Genomic DNA, 23,817 nt, shown 5'->3' on the forward strand with positions numbered 1-23,817 from the left:
TACTTGTGTATTTTGCCATGTCAGAAGATCCAGCATCTCTCTGATGAACAACCTATTTCAGACTGTGCTTATGGGAAAGATATGGTGATACCTCTGAACCCTATGCTGGGTGACAGTGCTCAGTTTCTACCTAGCTGCTATTTTTTTTCTCTCTTGCCACATTTTGACCTCAGTTTAAATCTTTATTCACCAGGATTGCCTTAGTATGTTTGGTTTTTGGTTTGGGGTTTCTTCTGCATACTCTTAAGAGCGAACATTAGTGACAGCTTGCAAAAGATGGAACAAGTTCCCTCAGTTGTTTCTGTTCTATTTTCTGCTTTACTGAGATGACGCCTGGTAACATGGAGGCACTTCAAAGTTCAGAAGTTTCTTTCTGGGCTCTTGATCTACCTCTGATGTCCCCTGAGGCACACACCACCTGCAGTGCAGTTGAGGTCTCTGCTCTCACTGAGAGTGTTAGAGCTATTGCTGTGCTTCCCTTGCATTTTTGACCTTCTTCCCTGCTATGCTGCCAAGGCAGGGAGGAAGGGAGAGGGGTTGTTTGGTTTGAGACATTCTGTTGGTTGGGGTGATTTTCTGTTTTGGGTGTCTGTTTGGGGTTTTTAAAGTCAATCAGTCAATACAGACAACAACCCAGACTAGCACTTGTATCTGATGGCACAGAGAACCAGTGTCCCATAGTCACCGTTCTGGTTGACACGACTTTTATGTGACCACTGATTCTGATACTGCTTAGTTTACTAAGAATTGATTTTCTTCAGTTTCTTTTTTTTTAAAAATCCAAACTAGTATGGTCTACTACCCAGGCTGACCATTTTAGGGTTATGCCAGTGCAGATTCTCCACTGCTGTGCTGAAAAGGACTGTGCCTACATGCAGAAATCATACTTGCTCTTATCTCCCTCAATGCTTCCCACATCTCCAATCTCAGTCTGTGAATGTAGCTCCCAGAGATTATCACAAGTACTGTGTCTCTCTCACCTCTCATTGCTCTAAAATGTGCAGTGTTGTCTGATGTGATGTTTTGCTCAAGTTCTTCCTTAAGACACTTTAACTGAAAACTCCCTTACCCTCCAAGCTAGGGGGAATTTGCTCTGTAAATCCCAGGAAGGGCAGGTGTCTGACACTGCGTGGGTAGCATTCCTGTGCATTACACTGAACTGACAATGTTTTGCTATTTACAAAGGTGGTTCCATTTTGTTTTGTCTGTCATTTTAGCACTATGTCTTCATGTGGACAGGGAAAAATATTTCATACCTACTGCCTTGATAACTGTCTTACCTTGCAGAGGATAGAACCAACATACACAAACAGCACAACTGCCGTGCTGGCATTGAAGGCTATCCTCATTAATTCCCAAAGCCCTCCTCCCCCAGTGCCCTGCTCTGCCTGTAGGCATTATAGGTATTTATAATAACTAGACACAAACAAAAGTCAGAAAATCCCTGAGTTAAACTGCATGCAGTTGTTTAAAACAAGACTTGATTAAGAAACATTGTCACCTAGTGGCCAGAATGAGATACATTTATTATTGCTGACCTTGTAACAAGGTATATAGAAAAGGTATGTGTATATCTCAGTGTATCATTGCACCAGTGGCTATTTCTGGTCAATACCATATGCTGACATTTCAGCTCTTCCCAGTTCAAAGGCACTTCAGTAAACCTTGTGAATTTACTAAACAAGGCAGAGCAGCAGCAGCTTGGCAACGCTGCAAAGAAAAACTGTCAAAAGTCAATTGCTCCACAGAAAAAGCAGTTCATAGAGCCATACAGAGACTGTCCCATCAACCACCTTCCTCCCACTCCAAAGTACCCAGGGCACCTCACTGGAGGTATCTGGCCAGTCTCTTTCTTTACAGAACAGGTGCCTTGCTTTTTGGCATTTCAGCTCCTGAGACTCCCACATGGCCTGGAGATTGAGAGGTAATTTCCTCCCTTCCTAGCCACAGCAGCCTGGCAGTGAAGTTCTGGATTCTTCAGGTGGAAGTAGTGCTTCCTGAAGGAAGCCAGCTGCCCTCTTGCTACAGCATTAAACCTATCAGCCATCTTTCATCACACAGATTCCTTTGAATATCCAGAGATGTTGTGCAGTTGCCATCATGTCACATCCCCATTTTTTGTGTTTGTTCATCTCTTGCTGTGCCAATATGCAGCAGCCTCACTCTGGGGTATCTACAGCTTGTGCCTGGGCAGAGGGCTGGGGGTCAGCACTTTTCTCCCTCAGCTGGTAATATTGGAACCTGGCATAAGCCACCAGGTGTTGCATTCCTTATCCTGTCATAGGCAGCTGACACTCAAAAGAGGTCATGTCTTGTTCTACCTTGCCAAGGTGAAGTGAGGCAGAGCTGGTCTGTGAGATAGAAGCAGGAGCCAGCAGGGAGCCAGGGCTGCCTGACATGCTGCTCAGCCCTCCACTCCCTTAACTGACTAAGCCACATTTTCAACACTGAACCTGACATTTCCCACTATCCTTTCTGCTAAAAGTCATTCATCTCTCCACATCTATATAATTTCAAAAACTGGGATGCAAGCTACCAGGGTCTTGCACTGATGGGCAGAGCAATAGCTGTGGACATATGGAAACTCCAGGTCTCTTCAGCAGAGTAAGTGTCTGATTTTCACCAGCTTTACAGTTATCTCCCTTGTGTTTTTCTCACATACTTATACACTTAGCAGTCAGACATATCTGTTCCTGGAGAGCAAGAGAGAATGTAACTTTCTGTAAAATGAAATAAAAGACACTTTGAAGTTCTATTCCAAATATTGTCTTCATATGGATTATCATGTACACTACTGGAAAGTATTCCCATCTGGAAGAGACTTTGCTGCAAGGATTGTTCTAGATTGTTCTAAGAGAAGAAACCTAGTTGTATGAGCTGCACTTTTCTAAGGAGAACTGATGAAGCAGCTCTCTGGCTACATGCATGAACTTTCTGTATCCATTATTGTATATGAAGAACTTAAACAGCTGCAGATTTTGGCAGATTTTTTGTAGTTTCTGCTCCACTCTACTGATTTTTCTTCCTTCCTATTTTTCCCAGGTGTAACACTTATGAGTTTCATCTATCCACTTAAGGAAAAAAACTTAAGTGAAAAAATCCACTTTAGGCCCTTAAACAGGGCATCTTCAATAGGTGCAGCAGCAGCTCTTTGTGTTTGTTCTGTTTTATTGCTCCACTCAATTACTCAGTTGCTCCTACTTCTGAAATGTACCCAGCTGCTCAAAAAGGTTTCATGCATAGTTTTCTAGTGGATAATCTGATTTAATATGCTTCTAATGGAAAAAAAGGGTATTTTAGAAGATACATCATACATTTACGCGCTCGACATCCTCTTTCTTTATTTGCTTTTTGATTTCATAGAATCATAGAATGGACTGAGTTGGAAGAGACTTTAAAGATCAACAAGTTCCAAGGATTTAATTTTTTTTTTCCAGGTTGGTTGTCTTGGTTTGGAAACAGCATTGTGATTTTTGTCCTGTATAAACAAAGACATCTCCTGCAGCCTACCGACTACCTCACATTTAACTTGGCAGTGTCAGACGCCAGTATCTCCGTGTTTGGTTATTCACGGGGCATCATTGAAATCTTCAATGTCTTCAGAGATGATGGATTCATTATCACGTCAATATGGACTTGCCAGGTAAGACTGGATTACACTTAATTAGACAAAAGGCGTGTAGCTATTTCTGGGGCTGTGCTGTGTATAAATAACCAGACAGCACCCAAAGAATGAAAGGAGGTAGTCACTAACCTTTCAAAAGGACAGTGTTCTCTTTTGTTACACCTAAAAATCTGTGCATTTGATCTGTGCTTCACCAATTTTTAGTGGAGTTTTTTGTGTATTTGCAATAGTTCTTACTAGTTCTGTTTTTTTATTTTAATTCATGTCAGGGATCACACTCATGTTGGAAAATCAAGTCATAGTCTGTGCTTGTCTTCAGGTCACCTGAAGCCAACTTGGTTGTTGCTTTAAGCCAAACATTAGAGTGCCTGTGTTGACTCCTGCTTGATAAAGCATGTAGAGCCTCCACACAACTTCTGGGCACACCCCTACATTTTAGCATGCAACTTTTTGCACTAACTCAGTTGTAACTCTTCAATCACATTCCTAAACTCTTGGTTAATTCATTGCCTGTGGTGGAATGAGTGATTTAACTTTATGGCACAGTCATCCCTGATCTTGGAGGCAGCTTTTTGTTGGAGTACTCGGAAAAAGTTATTATTGTTAATTCTGAAACATACCTGTGTGGACAGAATATAAATGCTCCCCATGGACAGATAGGCACAAAACCGCCTCCCTGATGCTTTCAGCAACCTCTGTGAGAAAGATTATACTCTGTTTCATCAGGGAATCAAAAATCCGAAAATGACAGGATAGCCTACGGCAAGGTGTAAGAAAGATCATGATGAAGGAAAAGGGAGAGAGAAATAATCCTCTTTTCTTGCAGATTTGGTTTTTTTAAGGAGGAAGTTGAGCTATTGTGCAACATAGATGAAAGAACATTTACAGGTCATATCCCTTCCATATCAATGAAAAGGTTCAGTTTTAGCAGAGATGAAGACTTCCTGTAGGAGACTGATTAACCTAGGAGCTGTAGCTTGATCTAAAAAATTCTTATTTTATTGTTTGAAGTGTATGTTCATAGTCATTTGGCAGAACAGGACTTATCAAAATGAAGCTAATTATTTCCTCAGCAAAATCATGCTCTTTCTCTAATGAGTTCACCTACAGTTGCAATCTAAAGTCTGTTGAGAAGAAACTTTGAATTTTTTTATTAATGGAAAACTTGAAATCATCAGATTAAAAAAACACATACCTGAAAACTGTAAAATTTACATCCATGCTCAGAATTAAACAGATGCATATTTCCCCCCTCTTTCAAGGAAGGTTGGAGCTGTGACTGAGAAAAGAAAGATAAAATCTGCATCTGCAGGTTCAGATCTCCTGTGTAAGACAGGATAAGCCATTCAGTGTGAAATCTTGACCCAAGGTCAGCGGCGTAACTTAATGCTTACAACTCACAAGGTTGAAAGAGGTAGCAAGCTCTTTCAGAGCCCTGTCTGTACTGTGGCTCCTTTTTAGGGGGGGCTGTATAGAACAGCACACAGAGGAATTGGCAAGGAATGGCACACTGGGTCTGTGCATCTTGGTTTGCATGGGAACTTGTGTCATCAACCTTACAGATTTCTTTCATGATGCTTCTGCCTGAGAATCCCTCTTTGGCTGACTTGGAGCTACTAAGTCTTGTCATGATGATCTGACCTTTTTTTTTAAGATTTAAAAATACTGGGATAGAGGGGTGCTTGAACTTTGTAAGGTGGATGCATGCCTAATCTTGCTGTGCTTTGAACTGCCTTTTCAAGGGCAGAAGTGGTCCATAACATTTATAGGGTACCCAGATAAACACTGACCCAGGTTTGTTGGTCAGGGTGTTTTAAGTAATTGGGGTTTGGGTCTTTTTGTTTTAAAGACTACTCATTTGTGAAATTTGGATATCAGGCAAAGTTTCAAGGTTTTGGGATCCAAAGATTTTTTTGTGAGACACTAATAATGTATTGGCTTTTCTTAACACTCTGATCTGCAAAACATTAAAGTTTCTGCTTTGGTAGTCCTCTGTAGTCTCTAGAGGGTAACATTAACCATTCAAAATATGAATTTGTACAGTTATTAATACTAATTAAAAATTAATGGTAATCTGGAAAAGTCAATTTGTGCTTTGAATTAAGTTTGGATTTGTTGTGGCTTGTTGAATGGTCAAGCTGGTTACGGCTTGTTGAGGAAACATCATGTAGGATTCCTGTTTCCATTGAGATCTTGTTCTGTCTTGGGGAACTTCAAAAACATGTGTAAACCCTGACATCCATCTTCTTGATTAATAAACTTGACAAAACAGAAGCCAGTGATGAAAAAGTAGGTGATGGAAATAGAGTGGCTGGATTTTAGCAAGAATATTGCACAGAAATAGCAGGAAGCTTCTGTGCATAAAAAAGAGATGTGAAAATTTCCACGTGTGTGTGGACAGCCAGCACAAAGGTAATTCTGAAAATGTTTAATGTTGAATAGCAATAGTGTTTTGATTACTGTAGTCTGAATTTGTAGTCTTACTAAAAGGGATCTCACAGGAAGAACATGAGGAATGAGGACCTTGTGCCACGAAGGTAAAGCCCATGCTTTCTGTTGGGACCCACTGAAGTCAGTGTCTCTTGCTCCCCTCATGCACTCAGGCTTCTCTGCAAGTAGCTGGGGTGGCACTTTGCATACATGAGCATGGCTCTTTCCTTAGCAGGGCCCAGGTGCTTTCCCTTACCTGGTTTGTTTTGCCAAGTCCAGAGGACAGCTTTACTTGGCTTTCTGTTGTCGTACGGTTCACTACACATTTGCTCCTATTGATCAGTCAGCTTTTGCTGTCAGGTATGCTTAGGGAAATTTTTATTTTCCCAAGCTAGCCTGTCATTTCTGTTTATGAAGAAACTTCATGAGCTCACCCCACTTAATCCACCTAACTATTTTGTTTTCCTCTGACTCGGGTCTCCTTCTGTGCCCTCAGGTAACATTTCTCAACATTCAGGTTCACCATCCTTGGCTGCTCTGGTTGAAGGGAGTGGGGGAAAGACAGACAAAGAGTACTTCTCTCAAAACAACCTAATCTTTGAAAACTCTCTGTAATAAAAAATGTATCTCCAGCAACAAGGACCATCTCACTGCATACCTGCTGAAAGGGACAGAGAGGAGTTCTCCTGTTCTCCTCCTCTGTATGGAAGAAACAACACCTTTCTTTCCCATGCTAAACATTGTTTTTTGAGCCTGACAGGGCTCTTCTCTAAGGAATGAGGTTACATGGTACATCTGTATCCAAATGCTGCCTCTGCTGAATGCTCGGTACAAATAACAGTTTTCCAATGGTGGGTTTTGGAATCTGCTTTCACTTTTATACTTCTGCTCTACCACTGTCTCATTCCTGAACTGGACAGAAGAAGGACAGTCAGACTCTGGCACATCCATTTTTTAGCCTCTCCCAATATGATCAGTAAGTAAACGGGTTCATATGGTAAATTTTAGGTCAGGGAATGTAACCCACTGACCAAGAGCCATCTGTTCCACCATTGACCATATTGCTAGTGAAAAGCTATCTCAGAATATATTTTTGTCCTTCACAAACTTTTTTTATTTGTATGTTCTGCTGAACCAGAAGTTGCACTGAAACCTGTAAGTAACATTTGTGTGCAAATGTTCCTACATGTGGGAAGTAGAGAAATGCTCATTCTCAACAGGTAAATATGGCTTCTTCTGAACCTTATTTATCAAATGACAGAAAGTTTTTCATCTATTTTTTAATCACATGGCAAATACATCAAAAGATGCAGATTTCAGGAGGTCTCTAAATACAGGGAAAGGATAAGTTCAGATAACCTATCTGAATTCCATAGGTACACTGTAGTCATGTCTGACTGAAAACAAGAATGGACTATGGAGTGCCTTAGAATTTGAAATCCTTCATAATCCTGGTACTTCAGTTTACATTTGTTTCCAGTAGTTCACTTTTCTAAATTTTTAAATTATTTTTGTTAATACAGATTGGTTATCTAAACATTAATTTTTCAAACACTTAAAGGTTTTATGATGAGGACCAAGAAAACTGACTGTTTTTACCATGTGCTCACTCTGTTGGCATAGGCCTCTTTTAAAAAATGTGTCTTAGCTCTGACTGTTTCTTACGTGTAAGATGTGTCTGGGCTGTGCACCCCAGAGCACAGGGTGGTTATCTCCATGTCACAGTACTGTCATGGACATACCCCCTGTCCCTGACGTGCTGACTGACGCTGTTACCACAGATGCACTCACCTCACTGTCAGCCTAGGTATTCCCAGTCCATCTGGCCAGCCAGATGGTGCCAGAGCATCCCCAGCAGATCTGTCCCTGCACAGAAGAGGCCTCTGGACCTTTTAAGAAAGAAAAAAAAAATGCCACTTTGAGGTATTAGCACCAGAGTAGCTTGTGTGACAGAATCCAGCACTCACTGACCCTGTCCCTACAGCCTGCCCTCACCATCACAAGTGCCAGCCTTCAAGGACCTGTCTTCAGCCTCATAAAGCTGCTTCGTGTTGTGCAGAATAATAAAGACACTGAGGGGAGCAGAAGAGAGAGAAATGACTCTTTCATCCTGCTACTGGGTTTGCTACAAAGCAGGGAGGAAGTCTGGTTTTGAATCCTGCAGTGCTTCCATGCTTCACGCAGCACTTCTTTATTCCTGTCTGGCATACCCTGGACAGAAGCACATGGCAACGTGGTGGTCAGCAGTAAGCCCCACAATGCACACAGGTATTGTTCTACTCTGTTAGCCCTAATATACTCATGCACAGCTTGCCTGACAGCACCAGATCTCTGCATCCCAGAAGGGCATGGTGTGGCCAGAAAGTCACAGTGGTGTGGCCACTGTGTCTGGAAGCACCAGACTTAGTGTGTATGCACTGAGGAGTAAGCAGCCCATAGATGGCTGGGATTTCTTGCACTTTAGCAGATTTTCCAGATTGTGGCTGATCAAGTTGCCATCTGAAATCCCAGATTAATAGGGAGGTCTAAGAAAAGCTAAATTAGACAGGCAAAATTCCTGTTTTAACAAAGCTGCTGTTGGACAAGGAGGGTTCCCTTCCCTCCAGTGGATGCCTGACACTAATGTAGGGAGCCTCTTTTAGTCTCTAGCCCCAGTATTTGTTTGCTTTAGGAATAGTTGGACACCCCCTTACGATGAATAGTCTTGGGTCTGTGTTCCAAGGCAGGGAATGTGGGTCTGAGCATTTTTAAGTGGAGAAAAGTGAATCCGGCTCTCCCACACAGTCTATGGGGGTAAAGGGAGAATGGGTCATCAATCCCTCTGCTCTTTACAGTGGCACTATTTAATTTTTGGAAGGTCTTGTACAGTTAAGGGAAGGAAATGGCTGTGAGTACCGAGGAATCACAATCTTTGTATTGAGAAGTGAATATGAAAAATATGAAAAATCAAATAGAGGGTGAGACATGTCCATCACCTTGTTCTGTTGGCTTCTTTAGGAGCCTCATTTGCTCACCAGCTTTGCCACCTCTAATCCAGGAACAGAGCTCAGAGCCACAACCCTCCTCTCACCAGGCAAGTGACCAAAGCCTACAAAGCTGAGAGCATTGGCCCTTGCCCCTTTTTGGAGATTCAACTTCCAGCCACTCCCTCTTTCTAGCACCTAAAAAAACTCAGTATTTTGGGTGTTATTAAATATCTAGGGCTCTATAATGACATTCCTGAGAAGAAATAATGTCCACTTTTTGTAAAAATTAGAACCGAATATCTGAAACACCAAAAAGAAAATTGCAACAGCAGGAAATGTTAAGAAAAGTATGATGAAAACACATGGGCTCTTTTCAGAAGTTTTGAGGGCTAGGCTTTTAATCTTGAATAAATTCTTTTTTATTTTATTAATAGCATTTGCTTTCTCAGAACATGCATTTATCTATACATGCATTTTTCCTATACACAGATTGTAAAATATTGCTAAATCTTGTCTGAGGAGTAAACAGGGGATTAATACTTTCCTCTTTTAACAAAACCTTCTGTAAATTGTCTGATAAATCAAAAACCCTAAAGACATTTATGCTCTTTTATGTGTTTATGTATTTATGTACTCTATAAACAGAGTAAAGCTGCAGCACATTGACTTCTTTCCATTTAACATAACTCATGAAGCCAACCAATTGTTTATTTAGCTAGACTATTGACTCTCTTGACATGGTTAGTGATTTTATGCATTTTATAAATACCAAGAAGGTCTTTACACATTACTTTATATGGAGTGATACTTCTTCACATTCTGGGGAGATGAGAGACCAGTGGTAGCTCCACAGTCCATGTGAAGTCCAGTAACAAAAGCGATGTCAGATGGGAAGGGCTAAAATTAAACCTCTCAAGTTTTCTTTTGACTGCCTTGCCAGTACTGCTGCTGAGGAGATTACTGAGGAGGATGACAGACAGACACTACTGCCAAATGTTTGTACACATTGTTTGTCAAAATTCTTCCAGCTTAACCACCCATTCACATTGCCCCATCGTCCACTGATTTCTTTCCTTCACTTTTTCTGAAACAAATTTATATCTCAATTATGAACACTGGAATGTATCCTCATTCTTGTTTCCTTGCCTACCTGAGATTTGATTAGTGAAATATAAAGCTGCAGAGGTACTAGTCTTCCCTATTCCTTTATTTCTGATGTGCCTTCATACAATCTAAAGGGTGTACACATTGCAGTCAAAGAGATAAAGGCAACTCATGTAGACATCTGTGAGCTGAATTTTAATGAGAAAAATACTTCATCTGCAGGGAAGGGAGGAAAGACTGCACTAACAGAATCATTAGCAACATAGAAGATCATTTCAGTGTAACTAATGTGACTTCAGGGAAGTTCCGCCAGTTTTCATTAGTCATGAATTCTCCTTCATTTTCCTCTAAATTATTATTTCTGCAGTCAATTACAATTAATTAGGTAAGTTATATATTTGGCAGTGAAAAATTATGAATGCCCAAACTATCTATTTCCTTGTTTAACAAGTCTGATGTAGCCCCTGCTGTGACACCCAAGCACTGTGTCAAACCACACACTGCTGCCTGGATTGGGCATTTGTTGCCTGAGAGTGGTCCTATGGAACCAGGAATTTACAAAGCCTAAGCTTTGGTTTCTGCACTTGCTTTTCCTCCCAGGGGGCTTTGAAATACCCTTTTCTTATTTCTTTGTGTGGGAAATAGTAGTCTTCCACATCCTTCTGTGCTGATGTCTAAGATATTAAATGTTTTCTTTCAAAAAATTCTGCCCATCACTCCTTCATCATTCAAGCTCTTCTCACCATAAGGCCAGACAAATCATATTCTTCTGACTCCTCTCTGTGTGCCACACCCTCTTAATGGCTTTTAAGCAAAATTTCATCTGAAATTAAAATATCACTCAGATATAATTTGTTAATACTTTATATAGTTCTATCTCACATTTACTCATTTTCTCTATCACAAAAATATATTCCGTCAAGTGAGTACACTGATAGTACTTAGGAAGCAAATCAGGTCCTGACCTAGATCTTGTGCTGAGTGAATCAGTGACAAATGACTACTGCTTGCAGTGGGCTGAATATGGATGACATCCAGAACTTCCACACCACTCTCCCTGCAGAAAGGGATGACATTTCATCTGGCAGGTTTTCAGATCACTCTTTAAGGACAAGAATGAACCATACATTTTATATTTCCTTCCATGCTCTCCCTGGCCTACTAGGACTCCTTAGAAATGCTTGTGACTCGCCTTTTATTTTGGGACAGGACCTTAGGGGACAAGAGTATTAACCTAAGAGGAGATCTGCTAGTAGCCATGCAGCTTTTTCAGGTTTCCAGGAAAATAACATGTTCCTGTCTTGGCCACATAAGGCCAAGCTGGTACCATCACTAATCTGTCCTGCCTTTAGCCTAGCACTCTCATGAGCAGAAGAGCAAGTTCAACTGTAGGCATTCAGCCAGCAGTCAGAGATGTCCTTGTATAAACTTGAGGGTGGCTACGTAAGCAGATTCCTTCTTGTTTGGAAGCAACACAGGGGATTGTACTTTCAGAGAATGTGGAGGGTCACTTGTAGTCTCTGTGCTGTCCTGGCAAAGTCCATGAGCAGTGAGACCTCTGATTCCCTTGAGGCGTGTAAACCTCAAGAAATATTTAACATGATATTCTGAAATGGAAGACAAAATACTTGGAAAACAAAAGCATGATTTTAATCTGATGTTCATGGATCTCAGCTATCTACAGGCCACAAAGACAAGTCTTGCCTTCTATGGTAATGTAAAGATGAGACAGGTGACTCTTCTTTTATCAGTTTGTTTGTATTAATGGTGATGCTAACAATAAACAAGTAGACTCTGAATTAACATCGTTAAAGTGGAGTTTTGGCTCAGGCCCACTGGAAGGAATTTTACAGTGTAGCAGACATGTTCCCAAAGGGCAATGCTAGATTTTCCTGCCTAGTGCTTCTTAATTTTCCTCTACACTAATTCACAGAAAGACAATGGCAATTCAGCATTTCACCTGAAGATTGGAAACTTTCCATTGTGTCTGGATCATCTGGTGGTACGAACTACATGCACCCCATTTATTCTTCATGAGAGTGGGGACATGAGAGGCATAAAACCTCTGCCATGATTCCACAGCATCTACCCAGAGCTAGAAAGCAGGTGTTCCCAAGTGTTTGGAGATGGAGTATTTGAAGTAAGATTATTTTCTGGTGAGGCTGTATAAGGAAATTCTGCAAGCAATTTCTATCTGTTCATTAAATGCCGTGCCCTCAAGGGCATCCACACCAATGGTGGGGTTGTTGCATTCATAGATGTGCTCCTTGATAGGGGCAGGCACAACTAGGAGTAGAAACTGTGGCCTGAGAGACTACAGCTACAGTAGCTAAAGGTCAGCCCAAAGTAAGTATACCTTGGACTTCAGTTGATTAACCTGGTAGGTAAAACTGTTTTCCCCAGGTTTACTAAAGCTAAAACTTGACCTGCATATATTAATGGTGGCACTGAACATACATTAACTATATAGTATAATTAGTATAATTACATATCTGGACACAATATAGTCTAAATACTGCATTCATGTTTTTCTATCTTTAGAATATATCCCATCCACAGAAAGATTTAATCACTTTGTGGGTGCAAAATACTGAATGTCTGATGCTCTCACTTAATGGTTTAAACTCTCTAATCCTGTAGTGTATCGATTCTCATTGTTAATTATTATTATGTTTATTATTTCTCATTTATGATATATGGAGTGGCATTTGTGTCAGAGGCTTCTAATGGCTTGGGTAATGCCAGCACCTCTAAGCATAGCTACCCTTGAATTCTACTGAGTCATTTTAAAAGGCAGAAAGCAAACATACCAGAGAAGTCTCTCATGAGCAAAAGATGTTGTGGGAACTGCAGTAAACCATAAGTCTTTTTCACCTCCTGTATTGTAGGAAAAATCTCAAGGAAACTATCTGAGTGCTTCAGGAACACTGTGGATTGTGAGTTTTAAGTAGTCTTCTGTGAAGACTAATTTTGATTATTGAACTCAGTAGTTCTTCTAGAACCTCTGTGACTAAAGAGTTACTGCCTTCCAGTTGACACATCATAGCATATTTGAGAGATAGGAGAATTATGTTGTCATCAAGCTCAAGTGGAATATTTTTGCATTTACTTTAAACTTTAATAACTTTTCAAATTTAAAATGAAGTTTTTTAATTTTAAAGTATCTATTCAAAGGTATCTACAATTGCTTTTACAAATGTGTTTCTTAAAGATTGATGATTTTTTTTTCTTGATGTTGAGTGAGGTTTATTGCCATTATCTATTTTACATTATGATGTAAATAATAAGAATAATAAGAATAAGAATAATCTGATCTGTAGTAAAAAAAAAAAAAAAAAGTAATTCTGAGAAAGCTTATTGTGGCAACTTTAAGTATATGCCGAGGGTAAATAATCCCTGTTTGAAGTTTCTGTTTTTCTTTACATATTCATTATCTCATTTTCAATAGAAGAAAAATGCAGGACACTGTGGTTCTGAAGGGAAACAAACAGACTTTGGGAAATTACAACAGTAATAAAACTACCAGTTGTCCAGAGGAGGGAGTGAGACAGTCTTTGTGGCTGATGAGATCAATGCTTTGGCCCAAAGTGAAATATAATAGCTATTTTGGCAATCTGCTTTTGTGCAATTAAACCTTGATTAATCCAATAATAAGAATTATACGTTATATTTTACTCTGCTTTAAATGAAGACAACCCTTATGAATCAGTAGGGATTCATAAGTATCAATGGTAATAAAAGTGAGGCACACCCAAGCTCACAGCTAAAAATTTCATAGTGCACTGGGGATTCCTAACTCTCCCTGTGTTGAAGCAAACAAATTTGCATGCAGTAAGAGCTCTATGTATTGTGGGTTGTAAATAGTGCTCCAAGAGCATTAGTGAGATTTAAAGTCAGGCACAAGTACAAAGCAGAAAAAACTCACAATTTTTTCTTCAGTTGTGTCTTAGCTTCCAGGCAGCATAAAGAGCACATTCCATGCATATCTATATAGCCAAGGGAGTAATGCTGGTAGAGCACTGAGAGAAAAGCTTCTAAAATTGCTAATCTACTCCTGCTTCTTAATGGGTAAAAGGGTAAGCTGGTGTATTAAATTTACCATGCAATCAACTTTTTGTTTATGTCAGAATTCATTATTGCCTGTTAACACTGCTGCTATTTGATCATAATTAGTAATTGGAAGGACAAAATTGCATTACACAAAAATGGAGGAAATATATCTGTGGAAGGAAGGAGCTGGCTGGGGGGTAGAATAAGAGGAAAACCAGAACTGTGTAAGGGGAAGAGCATCAATCTTCCAAAGTAATTCAATGTTATTTATTATACTAGTATATAGTATACTTGGCTATCATTCTATATATCTTTAAAGATGCAGAAAACTGAAATTATCACATGTTTTTGTGACCTGCAGATATTAATCTCTGTCTGTAGAAATTGGGGCTATATTAAAGCAGTTTTTCTGTTGTTACCTACTTGGGTGCCTAGCAGTTGCCTTGCTACCTAGTGTCAGTGTGTCTGTTCAAGAGCAGAAAAAGCAGCAGAGATCTTTCTTTCAAATCCAGTAGGTGTAAGCTTGAAGTAAGTTGGCTATATCTAGAGGAAGATCCCTTGTTTTCTTCTGAAGACATATGTCTAAGTGACAATGACATAAAAGTGTTGCAGCATTGACAAACTTGCTGGGAAGTGGTTTATTAATAGCAGGGCTCAAAAGCCACTTGTTGCCAATAAAAGTTTGGGACAGGAGTGGTCTGAGCATCATGTGCCCAAAGCAGCTCGTTGGATGGTGTCTCATGGTTAAATGTTCCAGATGCTGTGGCTCCTCTATGGGCTGTTCTTCAGCTTGTGAGCCACCATTTTCCTCCTTTATTCATTTCTTCTGAGCTCTTGTCATCCCCAGAGCTTCCTCTACTTCATGACATTTCCTGCTGTCACCAAGCCTGTGGCCAGCATGGGGGCAGTGACAGCTGCCCTGGGAGACTGCTGCCACTCAGTCATTTACAAACCATTTGGCTCTGGTAACATCTCTGGTGGTAGCTCCCACACCTGCAGAAGATCTGATGAAATGCTGGTTTGAAATGGTATGAAAATAAGATGTGGTGCTGACAATGGCTCAATGCTATGAACTATATTGATTTAGATAAAACTGCAATTTCTTTTAGCAAGGCACCACTCCAAAGAAAACATTTAGGCTTTTCTTTCTTATGGTGACAGCTTCATCTTAAAGGCCAAGTGTGTATTTTTAGACCCACCTTCTTCCCTTGTAGGTATGCTCAAAGGCTGTTTGAACCAGTCATAATTGTCTCTCTTTGGTCTGACATCAGGGAAGGAGGGTAGGAGAAAAATGGTTACATCTGCCAGTGATAAAACAAACAGATCTATTTCAGAAAAACTGCCCTACTTTTAACATAGCTCTATGATACATGGTGAGAAGCATGTTTTGCTCCTTTTGTATTCAATCTCATAGCTCTTTGGACTAACTGCTTCCTTTCTAGTCTAAGAATTAATGCAATTCCTTAAGATTATGACCATTTTGTTTTCTGCATCTATGAAGCAGTTAGAGCAAATGAAGAAGTGGCAGCTGTTTGCACCAGTAAGGCTAATGAAACGCAGAGCACATTTACATATCCAGACATTTCACCAACATCCACACAGAAGGCCAAATTCAGCCAAGTGCAGCTCCTAGCAAGTAGCTGAGACATCCAAGAAAGTGTGTTTTAAACATGATTGCATTCATACACCAAGCTGACTGTAACTGGAGCACAGGTGAGTGTAGATTGTTGTAGTAAGCCTTGCATGTGTTTAAAATGCGGTGGGTCTGTAAAAGTTGGCAGTAAGAAGTATGTAGAATCGATATGAGGGCAATGGTAGTAAGAAAAAGCACCAGTGAAAGAAGTGATGAAGCAGTCCTTTTTCTAACCCTTTACCCAATTTAATTTATACAATCTGCCAGGGTTTTAGCTTTAAGCCTGGATTAAAGCCCCAGATTCAGTGCTGGGATAAACTGAATTCCACAGGAGTTGTGCCATTCTTACAAAGGCAGAGTTTGTTCCTGTAGAATAATGATGTGCTTTTCTGCCAATAATTTCAATATTTTAATGCCTAGTTACAGTCCAGAGACTCTTGCTTAATATTCTTGCTCCACTAGGTGTAAAACTGGCACCTCCAAGAGCTCCTCTGCTCTGGACAGTTAATATATCATGGCAAGATTCCAAAAAATCAGGGACTGGCTGTCAGGATTTTGCCTGGATCATTTCTCAGCCATGCAGTGTTCCCTAGCAGATGGCTGCATCCAGGTCCACTAGAGCTGACAGAACTTCTCGGTTATACCTGGACATGAAGCTCCCAGAGCTGTGCCTGTCCTGGGATGTGGCTGAGGCACTGATGCCAGCAGGAGCCACGGAGCTGCACGGCTCTGCCTGCATCACAGCAAGGGGATGAGGATCTGGGCTTCAGAAATAGCAGGCAGCCAGTAACACCAGACACTGAATCACAACCTACTGGATCCATTTAAGTTTGGGGGTCTTGGGTTTGTTTTTTTTTTAAAAAAAAAAAAAGGAAAAAAAAAATCTTTTCTCATTCAGCCCAGCCCTTCACTTCCTACATTCTTCCCTCTTTGGCCTCATATTTTAGGATCAGTTTGCATGTTTGTCCTGTATAAGCAGGGCAGCTGCATCCGGGGCAGTTTTGCCTGTTCAGGGCTTTTCTTCTTTCCAGTTCAAAGTTTTTCTCCTTCATTTAGCAAGTCATTTAAGGGAAGCAGAGATGCAAGGGTGTACTTGCTTGCTTATTGTATGTACACGACAGAGCACTTATATAATTTTTGAACATTTACTTGCTCACTGATCCTATAGAAGATAACTGCACCTGACATTTTGTATTTCCCTGCTAGTTGTGTTTCTGGAAAAACTTTCGAGTTCATTAACATGAAAATGACAGGAGAAATTCCTGTGATTCTTTTCCCCCTCAACTCTCTGCAGTAACAGAACATCCTGTACTGCTTTGTTTTTCAGGTTGATGGCTTCCTGACACTTCTCTTTGGCCTGGCTAGCATTAATACCCTTACAGTGATCAGTGTGACACGCTATATCAAGGGCTGCCATCCTGAGAGAGGTAAGGAATAAGGGCAGGTCTAGTTCTTGCCTTCACTGAACCTGGTGCAATTTCTCTCAGTCTCTATTGTCAGGCAGGCTATATTAAATATAAATTGAACTCATTGAAAATCAGGACGTAATATAGTCATTTACATTACAAACGTTTTCATTGAATCCTTTAGGGTTAACTCCAGTAAAAGCCAAATTATTACAAGTGTACTTGGGTCACCATGGGTAAATTCATCCTTGTGCCAAGGATTCCACAGGTACTGCTGACTCTCTGTAGTCCTCAAAATATTGCTCCTAAGCTATATACATTGCTGTCTGGATCTGACTGAAAAAAATTCCATCTTCTGTGAGATGATGTTTGAGAATTTTCAAGGATCAGATCAGAGAAATTTCAGGCATCAGATCAGTTTTCATGCCTTTGTTGCAAGTGGCTTGCACCATCTTTCAGGCAGGAACCTATCCATGTCTTCAGGGAAAGTATGTGTAAGTACATAGGATACATCAGACAAGTTTTTCTCTTTACTATAACAACTGTATATTTATTTGCTGTGAAAAGAACTTCTGCTGGGAGGTAATTTTTCCACAGAAAGTTCTTCTGCAGTTTGGTGTAATGATAGACATGTTGAAGTTAACTTTCATCACAAACTGCTGCTGGAGCTGATAGAGTTTGTCTGTGATGTAATCCTACATCTTCTATTCATTGTATGTTAAGAAGTCATACTCAAAACCCACACTTCTCTTTTGTGAAGCTGTACCACATATCCATCTGATGGTGTGCATAATTTATGCTTGAATCTCAAGTAAATCTGAGCAAGAGCCCAGTATTTCACAGAAATTTTGAGGAACAGAAATTGGTGGATGCCAAGTATTTCCCACATAAATAAAGAAATAACCACAGTGCATGGCAACAGCAGGACAGATTGAATCTTTTGTATTGAATGGTTAATACAGTCTCAACAATTTTCTCCTTTTTAGCAGGGAAAAACCTTGAAGTGAGTAAGAAAATCCCCTGCATTTAGATTTATCTTGTTCATTTCTATGTAAAATACAAGTCTTCCCTGCATTTTACAGAATTGCAAAGCATAAGTCTAACATAGAATTCTCTAATTCCCCAGTGCTCAACAAACTCATTGTCTCCTGCTTAAAGAAAATTAATTTCCACTCTTCAATGGTAACACAGGTCCAACATGCTTTCAAAATCAAACTTCTCTTATGAATATGCATTTTTGTATCTTTGGTTTTTTTTAATAGCTGTGTTTTACTTATTAGCTGGTGGTATTGAAGTGCATTTGGATTTCAGAGATATGTTTGCCTTTCCAAGTACTGTTTTCTGACCCAAGCATGCCATTGCAGGTCACTGCATCAGCAACAGCAGCATGTCGGTGGCTCTGGTTCTCATTTGGGTGGCAGCTTTCTTCTGGTCCGCAGCTCCACTGCTTGGCTGGGGCAGTTATACAGGTAACAGGTATCCTTCAGTTGTAGTTGCTTGGCAGCTCTCCACTTAACAAAGATACTTACCTTTCTTTCTTGCTGTTTGTGATAAACCAGACCAATTATCAGTGGAACTGAGAAAATCATTCATCGTGCGTGACGTAGGCGCAGAGTGTTGCCTGCCTTGGTATCAGCTATAAAGAGATTGGGTTTAAGATATCACAGGAAAAACTTGGACTAAGTGCATATTGCCTATGGAAAAAGAGAGACCAGAAATACTTGGCATGGTTAAACAGTGGGATGAGGAAAACTATCTAAAGACATCCTTCAAAAACTGACAAGTTTAGGAAACTAGCAAAGAACACAAGTTCCAGCAAGTTAAACTTGAAAATATAATAAGACAAGCCAGAAAGATGTGGCAAAACGATTTGTTGAAAATATGAAAACTTACATAACAAAAGAACTCAAAGGTGTTGTAAAGTCTGTCAGTCCGAGAAAGAATTAGGGTGCAAGATAAGGCCGTATCAAAAAAGGAGCATGAGGGAAAAAAGGAAAAACTTTGTATAGTGAACACTGCAGAAATTCAGTGGCTAAGGCATGTGACAGACCAGAAAATATCTTCACAGGGGAAAGATGGCGAAATTGCCTCAATTTAAGCCTGTAAGAATTCAACAACAAAAAAATATCTAGGAACAAATGGTAATGATACAGAAGTCCTAACAACTGAAATTTTGTGACTGACATTGTCCAGTAGTTGTCTGTCTGGATCTTGTAGGCCTCTGCACTCTTTGAGAAGTCATGAAATCTATGGAAACTTAGTGAAGCAGCTCTGTGCATATATTCTCTTACCTACTAAGTACATAAGCTGTGAGGTACCTCTGAACCCTTGAAATAGGGATGTGAGAAAAGCAGCTATTCCTATGTTTGGTTAAATGTTCTATCCTTCACAAACCAAAATACTCTCAAGATTATTAGGCTCAATGGGCCTTTGGTTTGAGGCAAATTCAAACTGTTTATTAGACTGTCTGAATTTTATGTCATATTTTTGCACTCTGGCCATATCATAAACTTGGTTGGCTTGGACTGGTAATTTTCTGTGTATCTTCTAGTGATCTGTGTTCTTTTTACATTAATCTACCAGCTCTTCATTTATAGGGGGACTTCTGATGTCTGATTTTGGCCTTCAGCTGGAGCCAGGGACCTTTTGGGTGACACTACTTTGTCAGGACATTCAAGTGCCTCCATGGACCCTGTTAGAATTCAATTCCTCGGCAGTGGTTTTCAAGACTGGTTCTAGGAGTGCTTTCCCCTACTGAGGCTCACAGCAATTTCAGGTTCCTGGGCTGTCTCTAAGCACACCTCCAGTGAGGGCACCCCCAGAGATGTGGGAGCCCAGCAGCAGCAAGTCCAGCAGCAGGCACCAGCAGACCACAGCACATTACAGCTGGCTGCCTCGGGCCTTTCACCACTACACAGTATCTTCAGTGGCCCCCCAGGCCCCCACTGATTTTTGGGAAAGCCACTTATTTGTGTCCCTGTGGAAGGGGAAAGCTTAGCTCTGAATTCTGACTTGCAGAAAATCTGATGGATTTTCTTTTCCTGTCATCTGGAGGCTGGTTTCATTTTTCAGGAAAAAGATTTCAAAAGCAGAAACACAGAATTAAGCCAGATTTTATGGTTATATTTTTGAATCTTGAGGTCTACTGACGAAAGAGGCAAAGGAGAAAAAAAATCTATTTCTATTACAGAACACATTCAGACAGCAACATCTAGAGCTTTTGGTGATAAAAATACCGAACTCTTTTTGAAGAGAATCACAAAAAAGATTTAAAGTTTTTGCTCATTTAATTCCTCCCATTTAAATTTCCTATCACCTGTGAGGAATTAAGGGAAATTTTTTCCTTCAAAATTACTGCTGGATGTTAGGGAGAGCTCTGCTGCTAAATCATGTAATTGTCACCTATCCTGCATCTCCAGGACTTGTTAATACTTGACTTACCTAATTTTGATTCATGCTTCATTTATTTGTAATTTGTTGCCGTAGCTGTCAGAAAAAAAACCCAGCTTTTTTCACTTAAAAAGAAAATACGCGATTCACAGCCTATAGAAAAACCTCTAAAGTCGTAGAACTCAAGTTTTCTATGGGGTTATCTTTGAAAACACATCAGGGGACCTAAAGATGTCAACTGTTATTCATAAAAGTGCTCAAGCCAGAGACTACATGCTATTTCCACTGCCTTTTCCTTAAGCCCCTGATCCGCTAGTGTCTCCCTAGTGTCTCACTAGTCACCCTGCAATCTGCCTGACTTAATTTTTGAAAGTCTGCATCTCTGTGTTGCAGGACTGTGTGTTTCCCATTTATTGAAAGGTCTTTTATCTTTCTAAGTATTTATATGTTTTATCTTCTCATAATCTTAATCATTAGCTGTAATTTAGTCTCATGGCTCTCACTGCAGTAGAAATTCCATTACCTCAAGGAGACTCAATGTTTTTATTTCCTGTTTAGTTATGTAAGTAACTTTTTACATTTGGCATATTGTCTACAGAATTCCTTGTTATGCTGTTACAGTGCTCATCCTAGGAAGTTATTATGTAGAGTATTATGACAAATAAGAGTACATATCACTCAAGGATATAAAACCTTTTTTTTTAATGAAGTGTCACAGTTTCCTATCCTGAAACAATTGTTTCTGCGTTTTGGATTTACACTAGCAGTACAAACTCGACAGAATGATAATACCCATTAAAATTTGTTACACTCTAAATGGTCTTGAAAAATTGTTTATGTAGGAAGTAATGTCATGTTTCATTAAATCAGAAAGATCGTTCCATTCTGTAGTGGAATGGCAGAAGAAAAATACATCATTTTAACTAATAAATCAATTGCTCAAAAGCAGATAAATATTCTAAAAATGCTAACCAACAAATTCTTGCTTTCCAGATCGCATGTATGGCACATGTGAGATAGACTGGGCAAAAGCCAACTTCTCCACAATCTACAAGTCCTACATCGTCTCCATTTTTATCTGCTGTTTTTTCCTACCTGTCACAGTCATGGTCTTCTCATATGTATCAATCATCAACACTGTCAAACTGAGCCATGCATTGACAGGACTGGGTGATCCCACAGACAGACAGAGGAGAATAGAGCGGGACGTCACCAGGGTGAGTTTGGGTTTCATACCTGGTGGGATTCATCTCAATGAAAGCTGTCTTCCCAAAAATTAATCTCAACTAGAACAGAAGAGAACAAAGCCAATCAATTGCATTTCCTTTCTTTATAACTCCAGTGACAGAGTCTGAAGTCAATGAAGAATATGAGGTTTGTTTAAAATTTCTGCTGTATCAATTGGTTAATATTGATGCTACATCACATTTGAAAAATAATCTAAATATAACTGGAGTGGGCTATATAGCACAAACCCAAAAGATTTGGTTTGGCATATGCTCTTTTCTTTCATAAGTTACACTGAGCATACTCAGAATTTAGAGTGGAGATTTCAGTTTACTCACTGTTTAGTCTACCTGAAACCCTCTGTATTCATATAAACATATGGGAATGTAGCTATTTTCATTCCATTAGATGAGGCATTTCTCAACCACACCACCATGCCAAAATTCAGTATGCAGCTCCTAGGTCTGCCTGGCTGCATCAAAGCAAACCATTTGCTTGCCCATATTTTCCTATACCCTCAGGGCAATCCAGACCTTTCCCTCACAGCCAAGTGTCCAAGATATTATTCTCAGTATTTTGCTCCCACAATGTAGTCTTACAAAATAGATTTAAGATTATTCTTCTTCTTCTGTCTTTTAGGTTTCTATTGTCATTTGCACAGCCTTCATTATTGCATGGTCACCATATGCTGTCATCTCTATATGGTCTGCCTATGGTCACCCTGTGCCCAACCTTACCAGCATCCTTGCCAGTTTGTTTGCTAAGTCTGCTAGCTTCTACAATCCCATCATCTACTTTGGAATGAGCTCCAAATTCCGAAGGGACATTTTCATCTTGTTCCATTGTGCCAAGGAAGTCAAGGACCCTGTGAAGCTCAAACGTTTCAAAAACCTCAAACCAAAGCAGCCACAGCCTTCTCAGAAAGAAGAGAAGTATGCACCAGAAATGCACCCCGCGCCAAGCCCCGATTCCGGGGTGGGAAGCCCAACCAACACCCCACCTCCAGCAAACAGGGAAGTGTATTTTGGTATTCTTGATACACCATCCAATAACCCCAATATTGAATGTGATAGACTGTGAGTTTTGTGGCTGCTTAATACACACACACACACTTTGTGTTCAGGAAGACCCTCTACAGAGCAGTGCTTGAGTAATTTACTAATTCCCATTCCATCTGTTTCTTGCTATAGCACTGATGACAATACAACTCAAGCAAATCAGATGGTAAAGAGATATTTTCCTTTTATGTAGGTACAAAATGCTCCAAAGAACATTAAAATGTGGGCAGCACACCCAGTGCCAGAAACACTTGATTTTCACATTCATGCAGGAAAAGAAAGACCAACTTCAGGAGAGCAGGCATTAGCTAACAAAATTAACTAATATGTTTCTATCCAAATTTTACCAATTCTGAACTACATTTCCATGTCTTTTGCTCTTTAACAGTCACAGCAATAGATGATTGTTTTAACTCTGTGCTACTTCACAGCCATGGCTGTAGGAGAAGATGGGCCTTGCTAAGATTGCTGCTACAGCTCCAAAGGCTGCAAGGTGGCAGAAAAAGCCATGTTCCCCTGCAGGGTACCCAGGTGTGCCCACCATAGAGCCCCACAGGCACTTCATGGGAGTGTGTGTGATCATAAGATCAGATAATACTTTGTGTTGGAAGGAACCTTATAGATCATCTTGTTTCAGCCCCCTTGCCATGGGCAGGGACACCTTCCACTGGACCAGGTCGCTCAGAGCCCCATCCAACCTGGCCTTGAATGCTTCCATGGATGGAGCACCCACAACTTCCCTGGGCAACCTGTTGCAGTGTCTCATCGCCCTCAGAGTAAAGAATTTCTTCCTAATATCTAATCTAAACCTACTGTCTTTCAGTTTAAAGTCTTTTCCCTTTGTCCTATCACTTGTAAAAAGTCCCTCTCCATCGTTCTTGTAGGCTCCCCTTTTGTACTGGAAGGCTGCTGTAAGGAGGCTTTTCCC

The 23,817-nt window shown here is 40.2% G+C and overlaps 1 protein-coding gene across 1 annotated transcript in view; it reads left to right on the forward strand.

Moving 5' to 3' along the window:
* LOC107201836 (opsin-5-like) overlaps positions 1-23,600 on the forward strand; it is a 29,057-nt gene extending 5,457 nt beyond the window's left edge. Inside the window, exons 2-6 of the mRNA XM_015621718.2 lie at positions 3,438-3,643; positions 17,136-17,235; positions 18,579-18,683; positions 21,598-21,821; positions 22,471-23,600. Of these exons, the coding sequence (XP_015477204.1) occupies positions 3,438-3,643; positions 17,136-17,235; positions 18,579-18,683; positions 21,598-21,821; positions 22,471-22,911 (1,076 nt within the window). The 3' untranslated portion in view covers positions 22,912-23,600. The remainder of the gene's footprint in view (positions 1-3,437; positions 3,644-17,135; positions 17,236-18,578; positions 18,684-21,597; positions 21,822-22,470) is intronic.
* Positions 23,601-23,817: the final 217 nt, after the last annotated feature.

This window comes from Parus major, chromosome 3 (genome assembly GCF_001522545.3).
Source record: "Parus major isolate Abel chromosome 3, Parus_major1.1, whole genome shotgun sequence".
NCBI classification, from domain to species: domain Eukaryota; kingdom Metazoa; phylum Chordata; class Aves; order Passeriformes; family Paridae; genus Parus; species Parus major.